At 37.3% G+C, this 21,548-nt stretch overlaps 1 protein-coding gene across 7 annotated transcripts; it reads left to right on the top strand.

The window, feature by feature from the left end:
- The first annotated feature begins 450 nt into the window (after positions 1-450).
- LOC135586705 (uncharacterized) lies at positions 451-20,830 on the top strand. 7 transcript variants are annotated; one of them, XR_010513184.1, is made up of 11 exons: positions 451-2,987; positions 3,358-3,490; positions 3,607-3,695; positions 5,141-5,379; positions 5,921-6,007; positions 7,531-7,630; positions 9,655-9,868; positions 9,950-11,672; positions 19,109-19,239; positions 20,315-20,631; positions 20,730-20,830. XR_010513184.1 is itself a non-coding variant. In XM_065181472.1 (8 exons), exons 1-8 carry the CDS (start codon positions 840-842, stop codon positions 11,161-11,163), a joined length of 4,224 nt encoding a protein of 1,407 aa, XP_065037544.1. In that variant the 5' UTR covers positions 451-839; the 3' UTR covers positions 11,164-11,675. The 7 variants fall into 7 exon arrangements, 1 of the variants encoding a protein (XP_065037544.1); XR_010513183.1 differs by having other exon boundaries at positions 20,727-20,830; XR_010513182.1 differs by having other exon boundaries at positions 19,109-19,213; positions 20,315-20,830.
- Positions 20,831-21,548: the final 718 nt, after the last annotated feature.

Below are 21,548 nucleotides of genomic sequence, written 5' to 3'. Positions count from 1 at the left end.
CAGCGAACAGACCAACCAAACCAAATCTTGTCCCTTGTTCCCGTTCCCTTAACGGTTTGTACCCTAATTTATTACCCGGCCGTTCACCTACCTGGTTGTCCACACACTCGTGGGGTCTTACAGAATTACCAATCAAAAGGGAGGTAGCACGTACAGGTATAAAAAAGTAAGAAATAAATGTCCTGGCCGTGAAATTTTCCGTGGCCAAAGTCTCGCTTTTGTCCTACTCGAAACCGTACCCGCGTTTAGTGGGACCCACCGTTTGCTCACGGACATTCAATGTGGTAGAATCTGACCGTGAAATATCTAGGTCGAAATCCTTCCATCCGTATACCGAGGAGTTGGAGGGAAATTGGAAACAGAGATGGCTAATAATATTTATTTCATTTTTATACGAGCCCGAAAAACAAAAATAAAAAAAGGAAAAAAAATATAAAACTTGTTTTAGAGCTCCAAAGACACACCCAAACTCCCCCATCGCCTCTTCGAGAGCTCGCTCTCCCTCGTCTCCGCTTCGATCCAGGTACCCCAAACCCCAATCGATCCCCTCGGCTCCGTTCGCCTCCATCGATTCCTCTCGCAACCTTCTCCAATTCTTCAAAATCTCCATCTCTCGTAGGAGGTATGCCGGATTCGCTCTCCTTGGTCCCCTAAGTTTCAATTTTGTGTTGCTGTTCTGGGATCAGAGGCGCGCTGGTCTTTTACTAGATCCATACGGGATGGATGGTGACTGGGGATCTTTTTTTCTTACCGTGGATTCCGTGGCGCGATCGGTTTGGGTTCGTGCTTTGGATTAGGAGTGACTTCTCTTGGTGAAGGGATATTGGTGTTTCGTTGCTATGTCTTCGGTGGAGGAGGAGACGGTTGCTATGAAGAGGGGGGTCGCGAACGGGGTTTCTGCGTCGAAGGAGGTCCGTGAACCGAATCGGCAGAAGAAGAGGCGGTTGGTTTTGAGCGATTCGGATTCAGACGATTGTTTGTTTTCTCTAAGCAAGGTGGATCACAGGACCGATCAGAACGGAGACAGCTCGAGCATCGGTGAAGACAATGGCGTGGAGCGGATGGAAGAGAAAGGCAAGGTTGAGGTAGAGAATAAGAAGAGGGTTTTAAGGCCAGATTTCATGAAGCGAAATGAAGAGCTCATAGTTTCTGACAAGAAAGAAGTTACCAAGCCAGAGTTGGAAAGAAGGAGTAGAGAGCCAGCTGATGCCAAAGTTCCTGCAAAGAAACTGGAAATGGATTTTTCAGAACGAGGAGGAGGCAACAATTCTGAAATATCAAAAAGAAAACTGTTGCATGGTCGAGATGACACAAATGATATGGAGGCAGAAAAAGATGTAGGTTCCAAACCTCTAGATCCCACGAGCATCAAGAGGGATGGGTTGATGGAGAATGACACGGAGACAAACTCTCCCAGGACTAGCAGGAGAGAAGCTGAAAAAGACAAGCCAATACAGTCATCAGGTAATCAAACACTTCGTATGAGACATAATAGCAGCAGTTCTGCTAATGAAAAGAGAGCAGATACTGCCATGTCACAATCCAAAGCTGGTGTTCTGACGTTGCAAGGGAAAAATGGTGTCTTGAGGGTCTCACCAAGTAACAAAAGGGCAGATGGGCTGAAGAACCATTCTAAAAGGAAAGATGAGGAAAAATTAAAGGCTGTAGGCTCTCCTAAGGATTCCGCCCGAGGTATACCAAAGAGACCATCTCTTTCTCCAGATCAAAGAGTACATGGAAAATCAAGTACAGGAGCTACATTCAGTAAGTATCAATCAAGAAAGGCAAAAATTGACAAAACTGAGGAAATTAGATCCAGTAGACGAAAAACAAAGCCAGTAATTGTTTCTCCGAAAAGAGAAAAAAAAAGAACGGATAAGCTGAAGAGCAGGACTGGTTTGAAAATAAAGAGCAGATCCAGCTCAAAAGCTGCTTTTATTGCAAAACAAAAATTAAATAAAGCAAGTGTAGCACGCAGCACTGAAAAACAGAACCTCAGGGATCAGATAAAAAACATACTTCTTAATGCTGGTTGGACAATAGATCTGAGGCCAAGGAAAGGCAGAAACTATGAAGATTCTGTTTATATTCCTCCTGAAGGAAAAAGTGGTTATTGGTCAATTACAAAGGCTTATGCTGCATATCAGGAACAACTGAACAGGGCATGCAATGAGAGGGGCAAGAATTCTTCAGGAAGATCCTCTAAAACATCTTCTGGCAGTGACTCTGTCGTACCGATGGAATCCTTAGATATACTAAAGAGAATTGTTAACAAGAGAGGGAGGAGGGAAGAGCTCAAGGAAACTCAAAGGGGCAAAAAGAAAGTAAAGAGAACTTCTGACATGAGGCATGCTAGACATCAAGACACTCAGGATAAGCTTGATGATAATAGAGGCAGAAAGAAGTCAAACAGTGCCTTGCCCTCAAACATGAAGATTGCTGTTGGTTCCACTGTTCTTAAGCATGTTCAAAAAGGAAGAAACAAACAGAGAGGATGCACTCTGTTGGCTCGTGGCAGCAACCAGGAGGCAGAAGCTGAAGATAATGATTATGTTCCATACATGTGGAAAAGGACAGTTCTCTCATGGATGATAGATATGGGTGTCTTGACCATAAACGGAAAAGTGAAATACATGAACCAGAGAAAAACAAAGACAAAGCTGGAAGGCCGGATAACAAGAGATGGTATTAATTGCAGTTGCTGCAGTAAAATTATTCCTGTGCCAAAGTTTGAGCTTCATGCTGGAAGCAAACTTCTCCAGCCATCACAATATATATTTCTGGAAGATGGAGGAGTTTCCCTGTTGCAGTGTCAGCTTGATGCATGGAAAAAGCAGGATGAGTCAGAACGCCAAGGATTCTACTGTGTTGATGTAAGCGGTGATGACCCAAATGATGATACTTGTGGCATCTGCGGTGATGGTGGTGACTTGATCTGTTGTGATGGTTGTCCTTCAACATTCCATTTGAGTTGTTTGGGCATTGAGGTGCGTCAAATAGAATAACAGTAGTCACTTACAGTTTTGGAACTTCTATTCATATGTCATTGCATTTTGAAATTTAAAAGGGTCAGTCATGACTTCTTCTCTTTTGATCCTTTATTTATGGTACCTTTTCTTGATTTTCACTGACTTGGTGGAGGTTGGAGATAAATGAATTTAGTGGCCGTGGTACCTTCTGCAAAGCTAAGGAAAAAAAAAATACTTTGCAGTAGTATAGTGTCTAAGTCATGCTACATTATTACTGTTACATTTTTTATGCTTCACATTTTTGCATTGGCAGCCCGGTCCTCATACTGGGAGCCTGGTCTTCTGGTATATGCTTGCCTGGCTCAAGTAATTTATGTCTCTTTTGCAGAAGCTTCCTCCTGGAGATTGGCACTGTACAAACTGTTGCTGCAGATATTGTGGGGGTATCTCTACTGATGCCACCCGAGAAACGGATGGAACAGTTTCTTCGTTACTCTCGTGCCACCAGTGTGAGGCAAAATGTACAGATCTTGCAATTGCTCTTTGGATATTATTATTTTTATATTTTTTTAAATTTCAACCTTGATAAGGTTTACATAGTGATGAAACTTCTTGTTTTGCATTTTGGGTTTTCTAGACCACCAAGGCTGTGTTCCTGATGCAGAATCTGTTTCTGCCATTACCAAGAATTTGGGCATGTCTTTTTGTGCCCAAAGTTGCAGAAAGGTATAATTGGTAGCTTTTTAAAATTTTCAACCAGTAGCATTATTTGAGATTTGGTAACTCTATCTTGTTTTTATATTTAAATTTATTTCTAGATGATTCAGAAGGCATCAACAAGATCTTTTTTGTGTAAAGTTACTAACCTGCACATGCTTAATTTATACACATAATTTAATTAGATCAAATATCTATTTTACATGCCTGGTTCTCTGTCAATTAGGTATATTCTTGTTGGCTATCAAGTTCTAGTTTCTTTTCAAGTAGATATTGTTATGTGCTTTCAGATCAGCAAGCATATCAACAGTATGCTCTACAGATATGAGGAGCTTTTTTTTAACCTATAATCTCCTACATATCTCCATTTTGGATGAGCAATGACCGTTCTTGCACTTAGGGCATGCTCATGACGTTGTTCAATTGAGACTCGATGTCAGTTGTTTGAGTAACATAAGTAGCTTCCCTGGGAAGAGTTAGGACAGCATTGATCTCTCTGTCCAAAGCCCGATCTCATGCACAATGTGAATTACATCTTTTCGTCTCCACAAATCTGATGATAACTAGATTTTTTAGCATCAAATTGATGCTTGTTCCAACTCAAAAGATCCACACACTTACAGGTTTTACAGTGTATGTGTCACATTGAATACAAACTATTGGATGTTTGGTATTTAAAATGGGTTGTGTCTTTATTAATGATAATATTAAGAAATATAAGAACTATGAGAGAGATAGAAAAGCCTTGAAGACTTAGTAGTTTAAGAGCTTTGATAAGAAGTAATACATTGAAAATAAACTTGTCATAAGTCATAAAATTGTAACTCTTAAGAGTTAATTCACCTTTGTATGACAAGATGTTATTTCCTCTTTCATCAATTTTATAGATTTTGCAAGCAATTTCTTTTCCTTCCTCCTGAAGCAAACAAATAATAAGTTTTGTATTTCATTATTTTAACTTAGGACCACTTAAGCCAACTTTGCTATTAGCCATGATATTTCCATAAAGAGTTGTCATGATATGAACTAAGAATGTTGTTTACAGGTTGGATGAAATGTGTGCATCTGTTCTTTTATGCTGTCTTTTCCTGGAAAATTACCAATTATATTTGAGAAGTGGCTAACATAAAATGTAGGAACCAAGAAAATTATAAGCTTGATGCTTGCTTTAGATAACTTGTATATAGACCAACGTGTGGGCATTAATTGACTTTGTTGTAATGTTCTGAAGCAGCCATGTTTGTTCAGTGGTGATATGATCTTGATTGATATTTCTAAGTTCATGTTAGAGACGGTGACATTAAGTTCGTGTAAACTTCTGTTGGAACAAATGACTCTTATGAAGCTTTGTTTTTCTAAAAATCTTCTAGAAGTTAATCACTTAATTGTAAATATCTAGCTTGTGCATCTATTAGCCTTTTAAGATGAACCTATACTACTTTTCATTGCTGCAGGTTTTCAAACGATTGCAGAAGATTCTTGGGATCAAGAATGACTTGGAAGCAGGATTCTCATGGAGTGTTATTAGGCGTTTTGATGAGGATGCTCCCAAAACACCACTGAAGTCTCATTTAATTGCTGAATGCAACTCGAAGGTTGCTGTTGCCCTTGCAGTTATGAACGAGTGCTTTCTTCCGATTATTGACCAGAGAAGTGGTGTTAACCTGATTCATAATGTTGTGTATAACTGTGGGTAAGCATCTATCAGATTTCCTTACTTTAGAACTTTGAAGCCATACCTGTTCACCAACAATGATCTAGTATGCTTCTAACTTCTACGATCAAATGACAGATTTAAAGCATATTTATAGAAATGTGTTGGCTTTTAATTTGGAACTTGTAGAAGATTACTGGAAGTTATTCCTATTAAAGTTCTTAATCTTGGTCCGATACCAGTTATGGTAATTACTGGCCTGATCACCAATTAATGAGTAAAGAAGAAAGGAGGAATAAAGGCATGGCCTTTTTGTTTTCTTGAAACTAACATACATTTTTCGCCTATGAAAGGCAATGCACTTCCCCATAGAAAACTATTTAAGGTCAGCCATTGGTACTTACAGCCTTACTAGATCTTCATTCATCGGAATGCCTCGGAGGGCCAATTTATACTTATGCTAAAGTTAATTTCTTTATTTTTTGACTCTTCTAGTAACTAAATATGGTTTACTGATGTTTTTGTTTTACAATGCAAACCTATTAGCTAAATTTATCCTTTTATTTTTTCAAATTTGTAGATCAAATTTCAATCGGCTGAACTATAGGGGTTTCTACTCTTTTATTTTGGAGCAAGGTGATGAAATTATTTCTGTGGCATCTATCAGGTACATGTCTTGTTGTCTGTGTTAAATTGAAGATATCTTGATGGATGATTACTTAACTTTGTTGGCATCTGGTTTCATGAAAAGTCATTGGGTCAGATTTAGTACCTTAGGTTCATTCATTCTGTTGTGTAGGTGGGTTGTTAAATTAATCAGCAATTCTTCATCCTTCCTGCATTTGTTATGAGAAATGAAGATCTTCCTTCTTAAATAAGAGTTATTAGTGGAGGTGACTGTGATTCATCTGCACCTGCAAACTGATGTCCCAAGGCTGTCATAGATATAGTCAAAAGCTCCACTTATCTTAAAATGTAAGCAGGACATGTTATGTTTCAGTTGAAACTTGAAAGACTGCAACTAATCATGCTCTATGTATTCCGTTCCACTATGTCAAAACACCTAAGACGACTTCCATACTTATATTTAATATCTAAAATCAAGATTCAAGAAAGGCATTCAGCCCAGTTCGAAACCTTTTTTTCTTTTTTCCCTTTTTTAAATTTGGACAGAACTGATTTCAGCTGTCAACAGCTGCTGGCTATCAATAAGAGGTGTTTAGATGGCAAAAAAACATTAAGGATTTTCAGGGAAGCTGCTATCAAAAGTTTTCCCTTCTCTCTCTATTGCTGCCTCATTCACTTTCTCTCATCATTGCTACTACCTTCTCCTCGTGGCAACATTTCCCTCCTACAGTATGTGTAGCCATCTCTTCCTCCTTTTCCTTTATCTCCTCATCCTTCCCTCCTCCCCGCTTTCTCGTTGGTCTGTGTCAGGGGTGTATCTTGTGTCAACACACATGGTATCCCAGGAATCCATATCGGTCCAGCCAGGGATCGGTTCAAGTCTTAGACTGGAATTTGGGACCTTGGTCTAGATGTCTATATTTCTTCACCTAATATTCTTTTCCTTTCTTCTATCTTCTCTTCCATTCTCTTCCTTTTTCTGCTTTCTTTCGCCCTTCCTGATTAACTTCTCTTTAGGCTACTCTATGCCAAACCATTCAGTTCCTTATCCTGAACACCCACTACCTGTGAGTGTCGTGGCTGGCCATTTGCCTTCTGGCTTCCCATTATCAAGTGTCAATCACGTTTGGACATCCATCACCTCCATAAATGGCATTAATCAAGTACTGCCGTTGGCTAAGAAATCAGGTTCATAGTTAACCTTCATCTTCCTCCTCTTCCCTCTAGATTTTACTGCCATCACTTCTGTTCTTTCCTATGCATGATGGCAGGTTGTAATGGGTTAGTTTTGGGTACATTGGACCTTTTTATAGAGTGTTGACTTAGAAGCCAAACATTCTTACCCAACTACGGCTAATTGTTATACCTTGTTTATATTCTAATAAGACTTAGCTAATGTTTTCTAAAAAGTAATTAAGTAGAAAGTTTGATCTAAACCATAAGTTTTCTTTAGATACTCAAATCTTTAATCAGGATGTTATTTCCTTTTAATGTCTTCATCTATAGATCTTTTTTCTTTCATCTTTGTTTTTGAAGGTCTAGTGATTTTATTGTGTCAAACAGAATTCATGGAACTAAGCTGGCTGAAATGCCTTTCATCGGGACGAGAAACATGTATAGACGCCAAGGGATGTGCCGTCGGCTTCTAGATGGAATTGAATCAGTATGTTAGCTTGATTTTTTTATTTTCTAGCTTTTTAATATTGTTTTGAAGATACAAAATTGTGATTGTCTTGTTCTGTCTTTTTGTCAACACATTCAGATTCCAAATATATTTTGACAATACTAAATACAAATCATTATTGGCAAGCAGTACTTGTTTCGTTTTGTGGCATCTTATGTGCTACTTAGCTATTTAATTTAGTTTGTTTGCTCAAAAGGATAAAAAGAAGGATGGCTAAATGCACAAAGCTCCTTTCAATGTGAGATATGGGAAGAGATATGACCTGTCTGTATTCAGCTCCATGATTTCTGATTTACCAATGAATTTATTCTCATTACTTAAACAAAGTTTAGACATGCTGCAAGCTAGAGGCCAACTTAGGCCATGTAGGCTATTGTCCACTGTGATCCAGTATATAGCATCTGCCTGCAAGGAAGCGGAGATTTCTGTTTCACTTTTCAACTATCTTACAAGTATCAAGGTCTTTACAACTGCCTTTATATGCATGTGTAAAGTTATAAACCAATTTGTCACTTGACAGTAGTCATTTATAACCTCAATTGAAGATCTACAGTTATAACAAGTGGTTTAAGCCTTCATTGAGAACTCATGAAAGTGTTTTTCATAAAACATTTTAGTTTTTTTGGTTTATATTGTTTTGGTCATAATATTAGTCTAGTGTTCATACAATTTTGATGGCTTTATTGCTTTAAATTTAGGTGAAGATTGGTGATTTTATTTTCTTTGAGCCACTATTTAAAATGCATGTGCATATGCGTGGATACTGTTTGATACATGTAAGATGCATATTATAATGAAGAAAAACACAGCATTTTATATAAAGCATTCAGGTCTGTATCCTGCAGTAACATCATTTTTTTTCTATATATCTTATACGAACTTCACAAAGCTCGCGAAGTCTATCTACAATCTTATCAAAGCTTGGGTAAGTCTTAGGAAATTTAATACTGTTTTTTTGCACTTAGGGTATGTACCGGCCTGATAGGGGACTGGTATGAGTGGTCTATACTGATCTATCGGTACATCCTATCGTATCATGTGTCGGTACATCAGTTTGTACCATACTGATGGCTGATCGGTATGTTGGTATGGATCGATAAGACGAACCGTGATATGTACTATTGGGTAAGCATGTTATTTGCATTTGCACTTTGGTGAGTCATGAAAAGAAATTTTTGATACAGCATAAGAAGTTTGAGCAAACATATAAGGGCATTCTGGGAAGGAAAAATTCATATGGCAGAATTTTGCCTCTTCTATATCAAAGTTGATTGTACTTTAAGATAATGTGCTGGCATTTCAGAAAAATAAATTGGAATAAAATATATTGCTATTTTATGTGGTACTGTTGACAATGAAATTTCTTTATCCTTGTGCTAAATCTTTATTAGCCTAACCATTTATGATGTGCAGAAAATTATTACTGAAGAATTTTGAACTAACAACCTATTTTGTTTGATGCAAATTCTTGCATGGGCTTTCTGTAGCAGCATGTAATAGTTATTATGGTACCAATTCAAAGATTAGTTCATTTTCATTAATTAGGGTAAGTCTAGTTGCTTGTCAATTTCTTAGACTTCCTCTGTGGTTGATGACTTTATAATCATCTATGTTGTTTGATGTGACAGATTGATGTTATTTGTCTATAGAAAATCATTTTTGAGTCATTAAGGATGCTAAATATCATTTACCAAGATTAAAATTCTCATCCAATTGATATTTCTGTACTGAACTGACACAAAATATTTATGTTCTTAAGAAATGACATTGCAACAGTACATATGGACCATCTGAAATTGGGGTGACGTCTGTTGTGCACATGTATTTTGACCAGTGACTTATTTGAGCTTGTTTTCTGCTTGGGCATTTTTAGCAATGCATGTACAGTTAGCTTATTCATAATTATTGCTGTAATTTAATTGTTTTCGTAATTTATTTCTCAACATTTCAATTGTTATTTCTTTCTTCTTGCTTCTTTTGCAATAATTTGTTCTCATTTTCAGGCCCTCTTCTCTCTTGATATCGAAAAGCTAGTTATACCTGCTATTTCTGAACTGAAGGACACATGGTCTAATGTATTTGGCTTTAAACCTCTTGAGGTTTCACAAGAATTAGAAGTTAGATCCATAAAAATATTGGTTTTTCCTGGTACTGGTTTATTACAGAAGCCACTCCTGAAAATGCATTCTTCTGTACAATATTCAGCTGTCGATGGAGGTGCGTGATGAATGCTATTAATAATTTATAACTATTATTTTTATAACTCCCTTTCATATTTCTTGTTTGTGGTTTATACAGTTGATAATGACATCAAACATCAGCATCAGACAATATCAACTCATATATCATCTGAGTTCTCATCTATTGAGCCCAACCTCCATATTCCTGGTCAGGATGTTGTCCATTGCATAAATCCAAATCAAGATGCAGAACCTAGCTTGTCATCTTCTAGAGTTTCACCTGATTCTTCTGATTCTCCTCGACCCAATTGTAAATTTCAAGAAAACAAGATTTCGGAGACTGCTGGTGATTTATGCATGCACAATTTTCCTGGGGGAGGTTTATCAGGTTCTCATGATGAAGATAAATGTCAAGTTGATTTTTCAACTAATCAACAAGCTGAGTTGATTAGTGAGCTAACTTTTTTTGATAGTCAAGAAGGGGAAAATGTAGAAGCTAATCCATCCGCCGATCTGCAAGAATGTGATTCTGTTTCTAAGCAGAGTTATCCGGATGGTTTTGCCTCTGATACTAAAAAATCAGGATCTGCTTCTCTTAGCATGCATTCCACAGAATTTAACTTGTTGCAACATAAATTGGAGGATCATTGCACTCCTCTAGGTATTGATACTTTCACATTGAAACAGAATGTTAGGATGAATGTAGAACTTCCACTAGGCTCCTTGGAGTCTACATCAACTCCTAGTTTTCAATGTCATGTGACAACCAAAGCTCATTCTCCAAATTCATCAGAGAGCAATGACCAGGTATCTTCTGAATCTGCCCATGATGCAAATCATTTTGAAAAATCTCTTATGGTGCATTTAGAGCCATGCTTTCTGTTAAGCAGCATTTGTAAGGTGAAAGCTAAAGATTCCATCCTTGATCCAAACTCCTCTGTAAATGATGGGAACTCAGAACCTTATGCTTTTGAAATTGTTAAAAGATGTCTGAATGTTGCTGCTACAGAAGAAAATGGGGCTTTTTGCTCAAGTGCTGCAGTTCCTGATTCTGATGAAAATGCTAGGTTTTCTATACAGCAAAGTATTTTAGACACAGTTTACGTAACAAATGGTACTGTTTGTGAATCAAACTTATCTTGTGTTGTTAAGAGCTGCAGGATACCAAGTGAGACTAACCATTCTCACATGGCTTGTTCTGGGATGCTAGATGCAGATATCCATGATGTTCAGCCTAATTTAACACCTATCAATTTCGTTGCTGCTGATATTTTGGACAAGTCTCATCATATTTGCAATGAGTTCACAAATGGAACTGAAAGTAAAAAATGATGAGGTATCCTTTGTCCAATGTATTGATGATTGTAGTCTTCATGATGATTCTGTGGACATAAAGAAGTTTGATTTAGGTTCAGAACCTTCTTAATGGCTACTGATAAACCCTCTGTGGCTTAATCCCAGCAGAACATCTGTTTACTGGTGTTGCTGGGTTTCCTGTTGGGGATGATATTCATATGATACACAAGGTTTTTCTGAGGCAAGATGCACAAGGTTGTTAGTGGACCCCGCAGGTTGCCAGTTGTGTACTGGAGAATTATTTTGTTGATTCATCTTGTAAATAGTAAAGGCCTTTAAAATCATCCAAGCCCCTCTATTGTGAGTTAGAAAGATTATCTTAAAGGAATCTTATCATCTGAGCATGGTGAGAATGGTGTGTTATTTTTCACATGAAGTATATGGTGATCTATTGCATAATCATCCTCAGTTTCAATCAACATTTCGCTGAGTTACCATTGAGTTTCTAACAGAAGTGCAAAATGAAGTAAAGTAACCTAGTTTTGGTATGTATGCTGTCTTCACTTCTATCTTTCTCCAATTTATTTTGAACTCTGATGATCTGCTCTTAGTTACAAATCTAATGATGGAATTGACATTGAAGTTTTGCAACTTATACTCACTGCAAAATCAATTTTGGCTGTTAACTCTTGCTGCTAGTTGATGAGATGTTCATAATTTCACTATTCATGATGTATGTTCTTGTTGCTACATCTATATGCTGTAGATTAGTACTTGCCGCGAACACCTTGCATCATATAATCATAATCTCAATTATTGCATGTGGCTAGATGTCCTTTGCCCCAGTGATTGCAAAAGGCGCTCGGGCGCTCGCCTAGGCGCTCGGGCGAGGCGAGGCGAGGCCCGAGCCCAGGCGCTGGGCGCTTCGGGCGAGCGCCTGGGTAAACCAAGGCGACCGAACCAGAATTTTAGGTCTGGTTCGGTCCTGGTTCGGTTGTTAGTTGGTTCAATCGAACCAACTAAACCGATATAACCCCAACCCTAACCCTAACCCTAACCCAACACTAACCTGCTGCCGCTGCCGCTCTCGATCCCGATCGCGATCTCGTCGCTCGCTGCCACTGCTCCCGCTGCCGCTGCTCGCGCCTCCCGCGAGCCCTCTCGCTGCTCGCGTCTCCTGCGAGCCCTCCCGCGAGCCTTCCCGCTGCTCGCGCCTCCCTCGAGCCATCCCGCTGCTCACGCCTCCCGTTGCTCGCGTCTCCTGCGAGCCCTTCCGCTCCCTTTCCCTTTCCCGCTGCCGCTGCCGCCGCTCGCCGCTGCTGTTGCTGCTACCGCTGCTGCCGCTCGTCGCTGCTTCCTCGTTTCTCCGTCAGCAGGTTTATACTGTTAATGTTATTATATTTATTAATTATATTATATATTTTTATATTTTTATTTAAAATTTTAAATAATTATATTTATTAATTATATTTTATATTTTTATATTTTAGTACCTCGCTTCGCTCGGGCGAGCGCCTAGCGCCTCGGGCGTTTTTGGACCTTGGCGCCTTTTGGCGCCTAGCGTTTTTTAAATCACTGCTTTGCCCTCATCACCATAAATTGATTGCCCCATCAATTATAGTTGATCTGGTCGCTGCAGGTCATACTTGTCACTCGCTGTAGCAAGTTCGCAGACCTAGCCTCCAGGATTGCAACTGTCATCATCTGGTCATTTCTGTTCTATTCATCCACAGCTTTGAACAGTCTCTCCGACACCTTTCAATCCTTTTGTGTTTTCTTGTAGCCAATTTATCCACTAGATTAATTCTGGTATTTCCAGAAACTTGGTTTTGAGCCTAAGATTGATGTTATTATACTTGCTGATGGATGTAGATGAATTGGAGTGCATGAATTTAAGGGATTCTAAAACTTAAAGGAAGGTTCAAATAACAATCTCGTAGTTGTGTAAGATTTGAGTAATGTATCTAACTCAAGGGTATGTTTGTTATAACTTCTGTGAGGTTTTGGTTGGGAAATTGAGGGCCGCAATATGTTATTTCTAATAACATGAAGTTCCATTTTAATATTAGAAAGTGTTCTTTGAACAAAATGTACTTGATAGTTCTGATTATTCGAACGTTGAAAGTTCAATACAGTGTATCTTCTTGTTGGGCATTTCTTTCTAGTTATTTTGTTATCTTATGCAGATATTAGTTAAATTTGTCTTTTTTTGTTGAGATCACCCAAGCTTTGACCTTTTTTTGTCCAACTATGAAGCTGCATCATTCAGTCAAATCTGCCCCTTCCTGGGTTGGTTGTGGTTGGTCATCAACTTAATGCTGTTACTAGTACATTCCAACTTTAATAAAAAACAACTGGATCTAGTTGAAAAAGGGAATAAGTTTTTTCTACAGCTCTAGTTGGTTCAGAATTTTCTAGACTGCTGTGTGGTGGTTTATATTTTTTTTAACTAGTTTTTCCCCTGTCAAAATTGATTAACAATGGTTTGTGAAGATCAACATACAAAATCTGGGTCCTGTCATAGGACTGGTAAGGTTCCATCATGGATCAATATGCTAGCACTCAGTACGGATTAGTACTGTTCAGAATGAAGAGAAACAGTAATAAGAGGGGATGATAAAGAGAAGAGATGGAGGAAGACGACTGGTAGAGAGAGGAGGAAGAAATATACCAGTAGGAGGATGAGGAGAAAGGAGCGGCATGGTAAGGCAAAGGCAGTGGTGGCCAAGGAGGGGGGAAAGAGTGTGTGAGAGAGTGCATGAGAAAGGCAAGAGAGAAATGGAGAAAACAAATGGCAATTTAAAGGTACAAGGCAGTAAGTTAAATGCCCAACACAATTCTGTACCAGTTTGTTTACCATTTGGTAAGCAAGGTACGTGAGCTTGCCAGGTGTAATAGTCCAAACTGGACCAAACTATACTGATGGAGAACTATTGAGTCTTACAAAGGATTACAGAAAAATTTATTCTAGGCAAATATATCAATAAAAAATCATCAATTAGTTGACCTAGAAATTCTAACAGTTAGGTTGAAAATTGAAAAGTCTTTTGGTCTTTCTAGGGACTCCCTTTGTATTAAGTGCACTCTTGTATTAATTGTGTTGATATACTATTTAGGTATCCTAGAAGTTACATTTTGGATTTTTAAAAGACATACTAATTCCGTAGGAGATTACTCTTGGAAATCATTGGCTTATTAATTGTTTCAAGGCTTCTAAACCCCTATATATAGTGGAACTTGTTAATGGATCAAATATTTTCAGATTTGAATGAAAAGAATTGCATCTTCTCTAGTCTTTTATTCTCTTTTGTTATCTCACACTTCTCTCTCTACTTCCCTATTCTGTTCTACATCAGTTCGGTACCAGAGGATATCAACAAACTTGCCTTATACCCCATTAGGTTCCAACTAGCATCAAAAGGTTCTTGCCTTATACCCCATTAGGTTCCAACTAGCATCAAAAGGTTCGATCAACACTCAAGGATCCTTGCACCTCCAATGTCAACCCCTTGCGTGTGGAGTTGGTCCTTAGGGTGACTGTCCCATGTGGAATTGGACCATATAACTCTTATTATCGAGTAAAATTTTGAAAACTTTACTAATATTTTTTATTGGATTGAAAAATTGTATATTTCATCGGATCATAATTTTCATCACTTCTCCCCTTGTTTTCTTCTTCTTCTTTTTTTCTTAAATTTATCATCTTCCCTCACCCCTTTAGTTGCAACTACAATACTACTAAAATTTGAACCCTTGAAAGTTATAAAAAAAAAGACAAAAAGTGAAAAAAAAATGAAAACCATTTGAAACTTTACATTTCTATCTTGTGCATTACAACAATTAATAATCTCATTATCAAAAAGTAATTTGTCGATAGCATTAGAATCATGACTTGACGAGGTGAAAAGCCAATCAATCATGATGAGTCCCTAAACCAACAGAGTGAGGTAGACACCCTTAAAGACCAAGCTAGCAGATCATGACACAATATTGAATTAGTTATGTGACCAAATAACTCAAGTCGTAAGAGCTTTCTAACATTTTGAAAAACGACCCAAGAATGAGGAGATTGATGAGCCGATTAGTTAACATGTCTATTCTCCCCAATTCGTAGCTTCAAATTAAGGAATTTTACCTACTTCCCAAGCCCTAGTTCAAACAAATCCTAGGTCCACCTATAGGGCACCTATTCACAATCATGCTCCAATAATTCCTGATGGTCAAGCTTTTGACCTTAATGATGAATTCCTAAAACCTATAGAAATCCATAAACCTGAGTAATGGGCCAACAAGTTCGACTTGCTGACAATATGTGAGAAATGGCTAGAAGAGTTAAAGTGGATGTGTTGGACTTTGACAGTAGGTTTGACCCTGTGTTTGTTGACCGGTTATATAGCATGGAAGACTACTTTGAGTGGTATGGAATGATTAATATTGAATGTGTACGATTTGCAAAAATAAAACTAATAGGCTCCGTTTGGAAATATTGACAACATGTCCAACGTAGTCTCGAACACCGTCGAGAGCCTCTCATCACTCAATGGGAAGTCATGAAATAAAAACTTTTAAGGAAAAATATTTAATAACCTACTTTCGAAGCTAATTAGTTGAAAATTTGTTAAACCTTAAATAGTTGAATTCTAGTGCGGTAGAGTATTTGCCCCAATTTAAGAAACTTTTACTTAGGTGTGAAATAGAAAAGGACCAAATTATCATTGTTCGGAGATTTGTTTATGGGTTGAGGTTTGACATCCAACTGGAAGTCTCCCTTAGTTTCCTTAACACCATGGAGGAAACTTCCCAATGAGCCCTTGAGATTAAGGACATCAAATCTTATCCAATTCGTCAAGCATCGTCGCAGTTTCTTGACAATAGAACTATTACCCAATCTACCCCAAATAGTGGCTCTATCAAGTAAAAAATCCCATGAATTGTCAAACTCATTCAACTACTGATTCTCAAACTAGTTCGTTTTCAATCTAGTGTTATTATTACCATAATAGAGGTCACTTGGCCTCTCGTCCTCAATGTACCCTTACCTTAAAACAATAACCAAAGGATCAAATCGAGGGAGTAAACCAAGTAGTTGAATCGGAAGCCTACTTAGGTGACGAAAACGAACTAGTAATTGAAGGTGCTCATGTTAATGTTGTTTGCATAATTCTCTCTACTGCTAGTGATTCCAATGAATGGAAGAAGATAAGTATCTTCCATACTTTTATTCGAAGCATGAAAAAACTTACAAATTGGTTATTGATGGGGGTATCACACTATCACTATGAACGTAGTCTAAAATTTGCTATCAAGAGATTAAACATTAAGGTAGAGTCACACCCGATTCCATTCAAACTAGCTTGGGTTGAAAAAACCACACTTCCCGTGACTGAGAGATGCCTAGTACCTATTAAAATGGGTAAGATGAGATTTACTGTGACGTTCTACCATTAGATGTTGCCTACAGTCTTTTAGGTCGGCCTTGGTTGTATGACCTTGATGTTACCAACCATGGAAGAGAAAACACCTGTCTTTCCATACAAAGGTAAAAACATTATTCTGCGACAAACAAAACTGTCAGAAAAGGTCAAATCAAGAACATTCAAATCTCATCCACAAGCCCCAACAACCAAGGGACTTCACTTATTGGATCCTAAATCTTTTGTAATTAAGCTTTGTTCTGGTACTCAAAATAAAGCTGTTGATGTCTAGACTTTAGTCACATATATCGAGAAGTCTAAGATGGAAACCGTCATGAACATACGAACTTCATTCCTAAGGGTGGTAACCTTTTTCGATCCACTAGATTGTGTATTCCTCGATCCTCCCTTCGAGACATTTGTTTGGGAAATGCACGTGGGTGGATTAACATATCACCTAGGTCAAGACAGGACCATTGCATTAATCGAGGATAGATTTTATCGGCCTTCCTTAAAGCAAGATGTTGCTCGAGTGTGTCGGAGTGGCACTTGTCAAATTGCCAAAACTCGCAAACACAATACTAGCATATACACTCCATTACCCATTCTATAATTATCATTGCAAGATGTGAGTTTAGATTTTGTTCTTAGGCTTCCCAAAATATCCTGTGGAGATGACTTTGTTCTTGTTGTTATTGATCAATTTTACAAAATGACTCACTTTATCTCATGTGACAAGACCAACGTCGTCTCACATATTGCTAAATTGTTATTTTGAGAAGTGGTTAAATTACATGGTTTGCCTTAACCATGGTATCTGATAGGGATGTGAAATTTATCAACTTCTTTTGAAAAACTGTGGAAACTGTTTGACACAACATTGAAGTTCTCTTAAGCCTTTTACCCTCAAATTGATGGTTAAACTGAGGTTGTTAACCATTCCTTGAGAATCTCCTTAGATGTTTAGTTGGGGAGAAACTCGAAAAACTGAGACTTAACCTTACTCGATGCAAAATTTGCATACAATAACCCAATCAATCTCTCCACCAGAAAAAGCTTATTTCAAACTGTCATCGATTATACTTCTCGCACCCCCATTGGCTTGCACCCCTTCCACTTTATTATCATGCCTCAGAACCATCCAACTCCTTAGCTTAACATATTCATGATTTGCATGTTGAGATTCGATGTAAAATTATCGTAAGTAATGAAAGTTACAAACTTGCTGCTAATGCATATCGTAGAAGTCCAAAGTTCCAAATTGGTGATTGTCTTGGTTCGCGTTCATCCCAAAAGATTCTCAAAAAACTCATTCAAAAAGTTGTATGCCCAAGCCATTGGTCCTTTCTTCATTATCCAAAAATTGGGATTTGATGCATATATGCTTGAATTGTCTTCCGATTTAAATATTAGTCCAGTTTTCAGTGTGGAGGATTTAACTCCATATCATGGTACCTTTGAGCCTCCTTTGTCTATCGGTGTTCCTGCATGTGATAATCCTTCTAAAGCATTGATTCTCCCACAACACTAGGATGACATAGAGGTCATTCTTGATGATTGTCTTGTTACGTCTGCTACTAGCATTGCTCAACACTTTCTTGTCAAGTGGTGTGATCGTCTAGCTTTCGATGCCATGTGGATTATTACTTTAGAGGAACTTCATGATTTTGCACTAGATTTATTGGATCAGTACCTTGCAGATCACTCTTCAGGATCGAGTTTTTTTTCATCGGGAGAGAATGATGGAGAACTATCGAGTTTTACAAAGGATGTAAGAAAGGTTTATTCTAGACAAAGATATTAACAAAAAGTCATCAATTAGTTAGTCTAAAAATTCTAAGTCACATTTTAGATTTCTAAAAGATATACTAATTCGTTAGGAGATTACTCTTGGGAATCATTTTCTTCATTAATTATACCAAGGCTCCTAAACCCATATAATAGTGAAGTTCGTCAATGGATCAACCATTTTCAGACTTGAATGAAAATATTTGCATCTCCTCTAATCACTTACTCTCCTCCCTTATCTCATACTATTTCTTTTTCTTCCCCTCTCTTTCTCTCAACTTCCCTACTTTGTTCTACATCACATACATATACCACAAGGGTTCATGCTCCGTTTGGTTGTCGGACTAGTAATTATTGACGTGAACCCCTTGGTCAATATATATATGGTTTCACCATTTTAAAGTTGATTTTTTGTGTAAGTACTTGTTGAGTCCCATTGCCCTTTTATTAGCACTCTTTTGGCAACATTTTGTTAGTATACACATTTCATTTGAAGGTTCTACCTTGCTAAAACTGTAAGCGAGGTAGTTTCACTAAAGTCATTTCTGATATTTATACAAATGGGCTTTCTACTGCATTGTTCATTTTTCAGTAGATGATTCATTTTTTAGCATTACTGTAGTCAAAATAACTTTTGCAAATTCCTGGTAATTTTAGAAAAGTTGTTGGGAGCTCATGCCACCTATTTCCGTTTCTTCACTTTGAGATGCATGAACATTAGATTTACTTGTTGCAACTTTTTAGAACCCAGATTTATCATTATTCATATTGTTGAATAGGCGGTTAAAAAGACTGACAAGCCAATGTTCATCAAGGACTTACGATAGTTCCTACTCATGTACAGAGCAGATTCAGTTGGAATAATCAATCACCACATCCGGCAGGTTTTTCTCTGCCATGTATAGAAATCGTAAGCTTGTTTTGTTTGCTCATGTTTCATCACTTAGACCGACACGGTTAAACCTATTATTGAATCTTCGGAAATTTTTGGAGGCTTTGGATGGAAGTTTTAGATGCACCATGAATGTACAGAATCATGAAAATTTTTATGGAAGTAGCTAGCCTTCTTAATCTCCAGGCATGACCAAGTGCTGTGAACAGGAAAGTTTTGTTGACCATGTAAAATGGTTATTCTCTTTTTTGTATATGTATACATGGCAACTTATCTTTGTTTTCCATCTTCTGTTAGTATGACTAGTGATAGCTTTTTGGTCATCGTTTTATTTAATTTACAAATTGGTTTCCTTGCATCTTTTATTTATTCTATTATTAATTTTGGATAAATGTTTCTGTAAGATGGATGGAGTTGTTTCCAGGTTATCGAACTTATTATCGACCAAAGTTGGTTTCCTTGTATCTTTTATTCAGAGATGTTTAGGGGGGCGTCTTTTAAAATGTTTATCTGCATAGATAGAAAAACATAAAGGAAAATTGTTTGGCTAAATGGGTTTCATGAGATTTTTTTATTTCTAACGTTGAATTGTCGTGTAAAGGTGGCAGCTAAAGAAGCAGAAGCCGTGTGTTCAGATGCTGCCCTGCTGGTTTGCCTTAATCCTTGTACCGATGCCAGCGCCAATCACTCAATTTTTTGCTGACAATTACTCATAAATTATAATATATTCGTATTCTTTTCCTCAGACTTTGTCATGTGGGTTGATGTCTGCCTTCCTAACTGACTCTGTTGGTGGTTTTAGAACAGATGGGTGTAGGAACAACTACATTTCCTATTAATGGTTAAAAGGGATAAATTTGTTGTCGTTATATTGAAATATAATAAATTTGAATTTAAATATTCAATAATTTATTAAAAAGAAAAAGAAAAATAAATTTACTATTCTATGTTGTTGCCATTCTCAGAGGGAAATGTATAATGTTTATGTCGTTACATTTATAAATGAATATGGTTATGCTTTGTTTACAAAATTATGCTATGCAAAAGGAATTAAAAAATATTTATCATATTGTTGATTTTTTCTTTGATGCAGAGTGAGTGGTTATCTGCTACTTATGCAATGGGGGAATTACTTCATCAAGGACCTGATTTGGCGAATCAAAGGAATGGTCTCCACAATGAATCTAAGCGGATTAGGAATACTGCTATAGCGCTGACTAGGGTGAAGGCTAGAGGGTTTGGTATTCTTGTCAAGTTAGTTTAGGTCGATTAGGAAACAGGTAGCATATGGTGCTATACCCTGTTCTGCTTTAACGGCCTAAACGAGGAGTAGACGGTGCAACCCAAAGGGATGATCAGATCTATTAAAGACTTGGCACGAACGGAGTGAGAATGGGTGAAGATCTCAAGGTACGTCCAAAGTCTCCTCTAAGTGTCTTTAGAAGAAATAATAACTATCAATTCGTCACTAAAAGTGATTGTGTTTTGTCTTCTTCGTCTTCTAGTAGAGCATTGGAGGTGTTGCTAACAATTGATGGGCAAATTTTGAAGGTTCTTTTTTTTAATTCCAAGGCACTAATGGGTAACAATGAAGGTCATTTTCAGGTCATTTTCCTTAATGGGATTTATAGGTATCAGCGAAGATCAATACTCAACTACCCCATATTTTTCCTTGCCAATACTTTTTGCTCCATCTCTCACCCAATTACCCAATACAGGGTACTTTTCTCTAATTTACTACATATTTTGGGGTCCTAAGAATTCTTGAGTTTTTAAGTGTGACATATTTTAATAAATCTTTTTTTATCTTGTAAGAGATATTATATATATATATATATATATATATATATATATATATATAGAGAGAGAGAGAGAGAGAGAGAGAGAGAGAGAGAGAGGATTTTCTTAAGCATAATGTTTACTCTTAACGAGGATGTGGTAAGAGGTAGTTGATTTTTAATTATTGAAAATACAATCATTCCAACAATCAACAGTAAAAGCTAATGAACTCGAGGGAAAATGAATTGGGAGATTTAAATCAATTTATCTCTTTTTCTTGGTTTGGTTAGATTTAAATAATTTTAGTTTTATCAATCAAAATTCAAAGTTTGTTGAAGTCTCACAAGCACTATTCATCCTCTCTTAATGTTGATCCTAATAGATTAGATTAATCGTATAAAACATGGAAGTTGTATTACTATAGTTGAAATTTGTATTCGTAAAATATGCAAGTTTTATTCCTATATAATCCTATTTCTAATTAGAATTTAACTATATATATATTCCAATATAGTTAGTTATATTCTGAAATAAATGTGTTCCTAAAA

Source organism: Musa acuminata, chromosome BXJ1-5 (genome assembly GCF_036884655.1).
Source record: "Musa acuminata AAA Group cultivar baxijiao chromosome BXJ1-5, Cavendish_Baxijiao_AAA, whole genome shotgun sequence".
Lineage (NCBI taxonomy): Eukaryota > Viridiplantae > Streptophyta > Magnoliopsida > Zingiberales > Musaceae > Musa > Musa acuminata.
The sequence above is the reverse complement of the archived record's forward strand: the minus strand, read 5'-3'. Positions and strand labels throughout refer to the sequence as shown.

Coding starts and splice junctions, on each gene's coding strand:
- LOC135586705 (XM_065181472.1), top strand. CDS start 840: ATGTCTTCGGTGGAGGAGGAGACGGTTGCTATGAAGAGGGGGGTCGCG. Junction 3,491..3,606: donor CCACCAGTGTGAGGCAAAAT/GTACAGATCTTG, acceptor TGGGTTTTCTAG/ACCACCAAGGCTGTGTTCCT. Junction 7,631..9,654: donor TTCTAGATGGAATTGAATCA/GTATGTTAGCTT, acceptor TCTCATTTTCAG/GCCCTCTTCTCTCTTGATAT.